This window comes from Poromitra crassiceps (genome assembly GCF_964638095.1).
Source record: "Poromitra crassiceps genome assembly, chromosome: 2".
In the NCBI taxonomy this organism is placed as follows: Eukaryota; Metazoa; Chordata; class Actinopteri; order Beryciformes; family Melamphaidae; genus Poromitra; species Poromitra crassiceps.
The window spans coordinates 632,129-642,587 of record NC_139624.1 but is presented as its reverse complement, the minus strand read 5'-3'; the positions used below and the strand labels follow the sequence as shown (position 1 = coordinate 642,587).

The window sequence follows — 10,459 nt, the reverse complement described above, 5'->3', positions numbered from 1 at the left end:
TAAAAGGTTGCCGTTTTCAACGTTAGCATACCTGATGTGACAACCTTTCAGTTAAGTTTGACATGAAAGGAATGGACTTTGTTACCTCCAGTTATGTTTTTTTTAAATGATCCTGTTGCATGTGTTGTGATGCTTCCTAGTAGCTAGTTCTTTATCAATCAATGTCTTTTTATTCTAAGCTGCACTAATGAAACAACAGAGGATCAAGTACGTCTGCTGCAAACTCTGTCCATCCTTTTATTTCAGGCAAGTGTAATGCCATAGAAGCAGGAGGCAGGTACCGAGTCTCCTCTCCCAGGAGAGGATCTACTCAGACATGGCAACCGACCTTCATGAGACCATATTCGTGGCCAAACAGGAGCGCCACAAAAACCTCTACCTCAACTACAGGAACCTCAACAAGTTCCCTGTGGAGCTGCTGAAGGACGGGGGCCTGCAGTTTCTGGAAAGACTCTATACGAAGAGAAACTCGCTCACTACGCTGGTATCCTACTCTGTCTTTTTGTATGGGAGAGGATGTCAGGGCAAACCCCATTGATAATTGTGGATGACCGATGTTTAATATTGTCTTTACAGAACAGGACTTGTTAAAAAGTTTGGGTAAACTAAACTGGTCAGTTCTGCATAGTATGCATACATACAGATACAGTAGGCCTATTGGTGCGTTTCTTTATCGCAAAATAACTGGGATGTGGAGGCTAAATGACGTCACATCCGTTTTGTTAGCGTTCCATTTGTAGAAAACTTGAGCTGGGAAGTTCACTGTTCATTGGTCAGATCCAGTCGCTAGCCAGGCTAGCCATTGTTAGCAATAACAGTTGATAACAAGGCATTTCGCGGCATTTTGCGCATACAAACACTGCAGCCTCATGTCCACACAGATAGAAGTTAGACAGTGCTGTGTGTACAGCTGATTTAATGAGACACAAACAAAACAGAAGTGCTAAACAATATTACTACGATTATAACTACTGTTGTTGCACGACGCAGCCATCTTGGATTTTTGAGGTCGGGGCTGCTGAGGCTCCTACGAGTTTGGAATGGGAAATACCAGCAATGATTACGTCACCGCCCAGCTCATGACCTTTGAAGTCGTAAGATTACCAGTTTCCAGTTATAAAGGAATGCACGATATGATTCTCGAAGAAACACTTAAAGTCGAGCTGAACCCAAAAATGACTTTTCTTTTCTTTTAGTTCAAATACCTGGGTATGCAGTGCACCTATTTAATAATGTATGCAAACAAAATCACAACAATCTAATTTCTTTCGTTTTTCACACTTTTTCACATCAAAAGTTCATTTTTCAAGATTTCATTGATAACAGTAATGTACAGTTTGCTGACGTCACCTAGTACTATCATATTTCTAGTTTCTACCCCATTTCAACCAATCATATCATGACATGCAGCTGTCAATCAAATCTTCATTTCTGGATAATTTTCTCTTCCAATTGAAGTAGAAAATGGTGCCTAGTGCCTGTCATCTGGCAGAATTCCTATCCCATAAACTAACTACTAACTTGGCCAATTGTTAGAAACATGAACAAAAAACAAAAACTATAATCTCTAAGAATGCAAAGAAATGTAACTGGCTCGTTAAAACGCGCATTCCAGGGATATCGTATTTACAGCAGCGATAATGGCGCGCGCATCCGAGAGCTTGGTTGTCAGGGGTCGCACTTCGGAGATTCCGGGCCGATGTGCTGCACTCTCCGCTCGGCAACACGAAGGCAGCTGGCTGCCTGCGGGTCGCTGAGCTCCACTCCTCCCGTCAAAAGGCTCTTCCCGAGGGGAGCGCCACAACACACTGAATCGCACTCGATTTGGAGGCGGAACACGCCAGGATTGGCCAAAGCCCAATCCAGTCCCCAGAATTGTCAAATAAAATCATCGACATGATACTATGACCCGCCTCTCAACCTGTCATCTTAGACAAACTATGTTTTCAGTCTGAAACGGACTCATTATGCACGTGACGAACAGGTTCAGTTCGACTTTAAACTACTAAAAAAAAAATACCTGTCATTCATATAAAGAAAAAAACATCGCATGGATGCATAACTGGGACGTATCCTCAGTGATGTACCCTGGGGTCATAGGATGTTTCGGGTCTCGCAACATCATACACCCTCGCCCAGGTGACCCAGCCGGGGCTGGCCAAGCCCCAACTTACGTCCCAGTAGCTACCCACGGTCAGCCCTCCAGGAAGGGTCGAAGGTGGTCACGCGGTCAGGGCCACTCAATCCGCTGCTCCGGAACTACTCTGCCGGGACCGGGGGACGGGGAGGGCTCTGGTACATAGAGGGACCAGGCTCTGTGGGTTGCCACCCGGCCGGGCTCCTCCCTCGTCTCACCAGGTCTACGACCTGTGCGCTGCACCAGACTCCCCCGCTCCAAACATCTCATTCCGAGGTGATGGTATCTTGGTGGATACCATGCAGTACCAGTACTTGGTGGCACTGCAGTCTCCACTTGCAGCTTGAATGGCCCTCCTAAAAGGCCTCTCGTGGGTTGTTGGGCTTCTTCCTCACGGAAGACGCAGGCTGGGGAGCTAACCCATACTGCTACCCGGGTGCCGTCCCTGTTCCATACAATCCTGTCACACTGCCAGCAGTGCAGCGAGCAGCACTGCTAATCAAGTTCAGAATTGTTGCTTTTTTTTGTTTCTGTGAGATTTACTGTGCTGTTATTTTATTCTCTCTATCCTTCTCTTTTAGCCTGACAATCTTGCTCAGAAGCTCCCAAATCTAATTGAACTGTGAGTATTCAGTTAACACAAGTATATGTGCAATCCACACACATTAGGATTCTTATTTTACACTAAAGGTTTGCCACACTCTATATGATATGTGATATAATTACTGCACGACTATTATTTCCATAAAATGTTAACTATGATTATGATTGGAAATAACCACAACTAGTTGGCCTGGATGAGCCTGTCTGCTAAATTCCTAAATTAAATCTAATGTATGTCCATCAGGTGACCACAACGCCACTGTCATCATATCAATAGCGTCCGGTGTCACTCTGGAGAGATATCTAAAGCAAGCAATTAATGTTGTCATTCAAATTGTCATCTTTGTCCCCTCCCTCCTTTTAAGGTATTTGCACTCAAACAACATAGTTATCATTCCTGAAGGTAAGTCTTTCTTTATTTCATAAGAATTGGTTCTATTGTCCACATTGATTGATTGTCAGTCACTTTGATTTGACAGCATTGTATTGAAAGAATCTAAAAAGAAAAATAGTCACAACAAAAATCAAGTTAAGGCCCATTTTGACTGGATAACATAATGACAACAGAAATAAGACAATGGGAAGGGGTACAGCAATGAGAATGAAAACTAGGCTGATCTGGAGATGAAATGAACCTGAGGGTTATTTATTTTTGACTGCATGTATACGTGTGTGTGAGGAGGTCATCTAGGTGAAGTTTATCCATTGAACAGAGTGATAGAGAGTGACTGTAGTTTGATCCTCCTCAGCTATCGGAAACCTGGCCAGGCTGCAGTCACTGGACCTGAGCGACAACGCCCTCCAGTTCCTCTGTCCAGAGGTCGGCCGGCTGAGGTCTCTACGGCACCTGAAACTGTCCAACAACCAGCTGAAATGCCTTCCTCCAGGTGGGTCTGTCCCCTCTAGGGCTGGGACCATATCGCCATTTCTAAAACATGCAGTGAATTCCTGAACATTACCAGACGCTACCCCAGTCGGCCTGCATGTTTAGCAACAATGATCCAGTATGAGTGCGCTCCCGCGAGCGCAGAACATCACCACCCCAGCCTCTAGTACAGGGGTGCCCAAATTCTTTCCCATTGAAGGGCCAAAACTCAATCTGGGTCGAGGGCCGAGGGCCAAAAATAAACGTTGTGGAATTACATTAAAATGTATTGTGTTTTATAGAAAATTAAAGTAGGAAAGCTCGATGCGCACATCCAAAAACCGCACTGGGCATCAGGTGCAGGACAAACAGGCCAAATCAAAAAATATTTGATCAGGCCTGATGAAGACCCGATAGGGTCAAAAGCTTGCCTTCCTTGAGCGCAAATAAAAGCGGGAGCTTCTAATCAGTGTGCGGACAATTCCCTTATTTTTTTTTATAGAAAATTAACATTCTAAATCTAAAATAACATTTCAATATAATAATCTACTTTTTATCTGTTTGGTAATTGTAATAATTTGCAATTGGTTATATATATAAAAAAAAAAAACATCTGCATTTGTGGGGAGCTTAAACATTTAATCAGTAAACACCCAGTTAAAAACAGTTGTATTTTCCACCTTTGTAATCAAGAGAGAAATTTGACTTAATTCACAACTTGAAAAATCCTCAAGGTACTTTGGAAATCAGCTTTATTGTCCATCTTTTGTAAACAATTTGCCATGACAATTTGCAGGGATGCAATCTCAGGAGTGAACACAGTATATCCGCAGCCACATTCAGACACTGTTTCACAAAGTCACCACATGAAAAAGCTCGTCCACCCTTTGCAATCAGTGCAGATATCTGATAACTTGCCCGAGTTGCCTGAGCAACTTGGCCCGCGGGCCCCAAATTGGTCAGCACTGCTCTAGTACAACAAGATCCACGCTGGCAGAGCGGCTGTAGTTTAGCAGCTCCCAGCTCAGTTTCCCAAACATGGCGTGAGCGGGCCGGTGGTTAAATGAGACTTTTACAAACCATTAATGTCCCCGGGCTATTTAATCATTTCATGAATGGATGTAGTTACGTGGCTGGATTATTTGGAAGACAGCGTAATAATTGGTGAGTAAACTCGGTGAGTTTCTTACCGATATTGCTGTCTTTCAGCGGCTGTGGTGGGCTCATTTTTAAAGCTAGTGTGATGATACTATATTATACAACATGTAGTTCTGACCAAGCAATCTGATTGGTCAAGAACCATTCTCAAATGAACATAACAGCACACCTGTCGGACCCCAGGAAGAATAGCCGTAGCATCCTGCTGCGGCTAATGGGGATCCTAATAAACTAAACTACCGGTAAACTAAACACCTAGCCCTTCTCAAGTCGTTCATTTGAGAACGGCCTCATCACTAAAATATCACTCCACCGGCCGGTCTGTTCAGCAGAGAACAGCAGCGGCCACAATTCTGCAGGCAACATGGCCGCCTACCTATATTGCCTGTAACCCCACAGAATTTCTAGCCCATAAACTAACTAATAACTTGGCCAATAAGTGTGTAACGTACCAAATAAAACAAACTAATGTCTTTATTTGATGTAGAATGCATAGGACATGTAACTGGTTTGTTAAACTCGCATTCCTTTACCGCACTGCTCCTAAAGTTAACGTAACTGGCAGGTGCCAGAGAGTCTGGTTGTCCCGGCGCCAGAACAGACTCGATTTGGGGGCGGAACAGGCCAGGATTGGCCAACGCCAACCTCAGTGCCCAGAACTGTCAAATCAAATCATCGACAGACACGCTATGGCCCGCCTCTCAACCCTCTTTCATCTCAGACAGGCAGTATTATTTTCAGTCTGATACATTATGTAATGTCATGTAATGTAATTTTTTTATTCAGTCATTATAAATAACAAAATCACAGTATAAACAAAGTCAAATCAACCAGAGACTGAACAGGCTCAGGCAGAAGCAAAATGCTTATATTATGCCTGACCTAATTTCTACTCAATTAATTATTTTATTCCAAAATAAAATAAAAACAACAACAGAAAAGTAATTTGCAACAGTCAATGTTTACAACACAGAAAAGAAAAAAATTAAACGGCATCAGAAAATGTATTCACACTTATAACGCTCAAAAATAGCTTCAGAAACCATTTTTTTGAAAACCAAAAGCGAATTACACATCTTCAAATTTATATGTGCATCATTCCAAACTTTCACCCCAACAGTGGAAACATCTCCTTTAATCTCTTTTTTAGCTTTTTGCACATTAAACTTGCACACACCTCTTAGATCGTACTTGCTGTCCCGTGTTGAAAATCACTTTTGCACAGAGAATGGGAGTGACTTTGATTTTGCTTTAAACATTATTTGCATTATCTTATAATAGAACAAGTCGTTAAATTTCATGACACGGGAATTTAGAAACAGTGGATTTGTGTGAGCATAGTAACCCTTTTTTAATGATACGTATGGCTTGTTTTTGTAGAACAACTATTGAATTTAGAATTAGCGTCCTAACCTGACGCTGTCAGATGAAACCAGCAGCTTGTTTGTTTATCTCTTCCAACCATTCGTCAACAGTAAGTCCATCAAATAAATTACAATTAACATCAAAACAATCCTTTTTGCATCAACGCTGTAAGCTAGATGCTGCTTTCTGCACAGCTGTTTGTTACAGTTAACTCATGTGATGAGCATATCAGCTGTTTGTTACAGTTAACTCATGTGATGAGCATATCAGCTGTAAGCTAGATGCTGCTTTCTGCACAGCTGTTTGTTACAGTTAACTCATGTGATGAGCATATCAGCTGTTTGTTACAGTTAACTCATGTGATGAGCATATCAGCTGTTTGTTACAGTTAACTCATGTGATGAGCATATCAGCTGTTTGTTACAGTTAACTCATGTGATGAGCATATCAGCTGTTTGTTACAGTTAACTCATGTGATGAGCATATCAGCTGTTTGTTACAGTTAACTCATGTGATGAGCATATCAGCTGTTTGTTACAGTTAACTCATGTGATGAGCATATCAGCTGTTTGTTACAGTTAACTCATGTGATGAGCATATCAGCTGTTTGTTACAGTTAACTCATGTGATGAGCATATCAGCTGTTTGTTACAGTTAACTCATGTGATGAGCATATCAGCTGTTTGTTACAGTTAACTCATGTGATGAGCATATCAGCTGTTTGTTACAGTTAACTCATGTGATGAGCATATCAGCTGTTTGTTACAGTTAACTCATGTGATGAGCATATCAGCTGTTTGTTACAGTTAACTCATGTGATGAGCATATCAGCTGTTTGTTACAGTTAACTCATGTGATGATGAGCATATCAGCTGTTTGTTACAGTTAACTCATGTGATGAGCATATCAGCTGTTTGTTACAGTTAACTCATGTGATGAGCATATCAGCTGTTTGTTACAGTTAACTCATGTGATGAGCATATCAGCTGTTTGTTACAGTTAACTCATGTGATGAGCATATCAGCTGTTTGTTACAGTTAACTCATGTGATGAGCATATCAGCTGTTTGTTACAGTTAACTCATGTGATGAGCATATCAGCTGTTTGTTACAGTTAACTCATGTGATGAGCATATCAGCTGTTTGTTACAGTTAACTCATGTGATGATGAGCATATCAGCTGTTTGTTACAGTTAACTCATGTGATGAGCATATCAGCTGTTTGTTACAGTTAACTCATGTGATGATGAGCATATCAGCTGTTTGTTACAGTTAACTCATGTGATGAGCATATCAGCTGTTTGTTACAGTTAACTCATGTGATGATGAGCATATCAGCTGTTTGTTACAGTTAACTCATGTGATGATGAGCATATCGGCTGTAAGCTAGATGCTGCTTTCTGCACAGCTGTTTGTTACAGTTAACTCATGTGATGATGAGCATATCGGCTGTAAGCTAGATGCTGCTTTCTGCACAGCTGTTTGTTACAGTTAACTCATGTGATGAGCATATCAGCTGTTTGTTACAGTTAACTCATGTGATGAGCATATCAGCTGTTTGTTACAGTTAACTCATGTGATGATGAGCATATCAGCTGTAAGCTAGATGCTGCTTTCTGCACAGCTGTTTGTTACAGTTAACTCATGTGATGAGCATATCAGCTGTTTGTTACAGTTAACTCATGTGATGATGAGCATATCAGCTGTAAGCTAGATGCTGCTTTCTGCACAGCTGTTTGTTACAGTTAACTCATGTGATGATGAGCATATCAGCTGTAAGCTAGATGCTGCTTTCTGCACAGCTGTTTGTTACAGTTAACTCATGTGATGATGAGCATATCAGCTGTAAGCTAGATGCTGCTTTCTGCACAGCTGTTTGTTACAGTTAACTCATGTGATGATGAGCATATCAGCTGTAAGCTAGATGCTGCTTTCTGCACAGCTGTTTGTTACAGTTAACTCATGTGATGATGAGCATATCAGCTGTAAGCTAGATGCTGCTTTCTGCACAGCTGTTTGTTACAGTTAACTCATGTGATGATGAGCATATCAGCTGTAAGCTAGATGCTGCTTTCTGCACAGCTGTTTGTTACAGTTAACTCATGTGATGATGAGCATATCAGCTGTTTGTTACAGTTAACTCATGTGATGAGCATATCAGCTGTAAGCTAGATGCTGCTTTCTGCACAGCTGTTTGTTACAGTTAACTCATGTGATGATGAGCATATCAGCTGTAAGCTAGATGCTGCTTTCTGCACAGCTGTTTGTTACAGTTAACTCATGTGATGATGAGCATATCAGCTGTAAGCTAGATGCTGCTTTCTGCACAGCTGTTTGTTACAGTTAACTCATGTGATGATGAGCATATCAGCTGTAACTAGATGCTGCTTTCTGCACAGCTGTTTGTTACAGTTAACTCATGTGATGATGAGCATATCAGCTGTAAGCTAGATGCTGCTTTCTGCACAGCTGTTTGTTACAGTTAACTCATGTGATGATGAGCATATCAGCTGTTTGTTACAGTTAACTCATGTGATGATGAGCATATCAGCTGTAAGCTAGATGCTGCTTTCTGCACAGCTGTTTGTTACAGTTAACTCATGTGATGATGAGCATATCAGCTGTAAGCTAGATGCTGCTTTCTGCACAGCTGTTTGTTACAGTTAACTCATGTGATGATGAGCATATCAGCTGTAAGCTAGATGCTGCTTTCTGCACAGCTGTTTGTTACAGTTAACTCATGTGATGATGAGCATATCAGCTGTAAGCTAGATGCTGCTTTCTGCACAGCTGTTTGTTACAGTTAACTCATGTGATGATGAGCATATCAGCTGTAAGCTAGATGCTGCTTTCTGCACAGCTGTTTGTTACAGTTAACTCATGTGATGATGAGCATATCAGCTGTAAGCTAGATGCTGCTTTCTGCACAGCTGTTTGTTACAGTTAACTCATGTGATGATGAGCATATCAGCTGTTTGTTACAGTTAACTCATGTGATGATGAGCATATCGGCTGTTTGTTACAGTTAACTCATGTGATGATGAGCATATCAGCTGTTTGTTACAGTTAACTCATGTGATGATGAGCATATCGGCTGGCTGATGTCTGGCTGACTCAACAGGGACTATTTCTTGTCTCGGACTAACACACTCGGCAAAAACTTTGTTATTTTGAGAGCAAATGCCCCCAAAATATGAACACCTTTTGTTTATAGCCTGTATTTTGTTGGTAACTGTTGTATAATCGCAATATTACACTTGAGGGTGTACTTTACCGTGGTTATTGGCACTTCAGTGACGCGTATGGACCTCGACTGAAGCCTCGGTGCTGCCACATCACCGTCGTGCCTCTAACCACGGTAAAGTACACGCTCGAGTGTAATATTGCTGAATTGAATCTTGAAGATGATAATGGATGTATAGCATGCTGACATCCCACTGGGGGAAGAAGTGGTGCAGGGTAAATTCAAACCAGCTTTTTCCAGTTCAGACTGTCAGTCAAGGTTAAGGCATATCTCTCTCCTAAAGATCTTGAGAGAGTTATTCACGGTTTGATTGCCTCTTACATCACACTTGTAAGTCTTTTGTATGTGGGTGTAGAACAACAGGCATCAACTTGGGCGGTCTGCAGTGCGGCTCCTAACTGGAAAATGATAAAGCGTGCCCACATTACGCCTGGACTGGCTGCCCTTCACTTGGCTTCCTGTCCGCTTCTAAGACTTGAAATGGGCTGGCGCCTTCTTATCTCAGATGGCGTACATCAGCACACTCCATCTAGACCAGAGCACTGAGGTCCATGAAGCAGATGCTTTTAGATCTGCCAAGATGGAGGTGTGCCTGTCCACATAGAGCTCAACAGTCACGTGACGGAAGAGTATTTCCTCATTGAGATTATTATGATTATTCGCCATAATGTCATAACCTCCCAATGTAGAGTTACCACGGGCCCTCCAGTGGTCAAACGATGCTATATCTTCCTGTAGAAGCCACACATCTGTAAGATAGCCTCCTTTTAAATATGAAAAAAGTGATCTGCCTACACTACCCACAATCCCAAAGGTGTAACAATGACGTCTTTGATTGGTAGAGCTCGCTGTAATGGTCGTCTGTGTTTGGTGGCCTGCATTTATTTCTCTTTCTGGCTGTTGTCCCTCTGGCTAGGCTACTATGTAGCTCATCACCTGCTGAGTAAAGGGCTAAAACCACCATTAGCCATGGAGCTAATAGCTGTAATGTGTCTATCTACGATAGTGTTGTTAGCCATGGAGCTAATAGCTGTAATGTGTCTATCTACGATAGTGTTGTTAGCCATGGAGCTAATAGCTGTAATGTG

At 42.0% G+C, this 10,459-nt stretch overlaps 1 protein-coding gene across 1 annotated transcript; it reads left to right on the top strand.

Annotated features, from left to right (window-relative positions):
- Nucleotides 1–316: 316 nt before the first annotated feature.
- LOC310791598 (leucine-rich repeat-containing protein 28-like) lies at nucleotides 317–9,769 on the top strand (the record flags this gene model as incomplete). Its single annotated transcript, XM_083653264.1, has 5 exons — nucleotides 317–484; nucleotides 2,719–2,759; nucleotides 3,106–3,143; nucleotides 3,490–3,631; nucleotides 9,727–9,769. 5 exons carry the CDS (start codon nucleotides 317–319, stop codon nucleotides 9,767–9,769), a joined length of 432 nt encoding a protein of 143 aa, XP_083509390.1.
- Nucleotides 9,770–10,459: the final 690 nt, after the last annotated feature.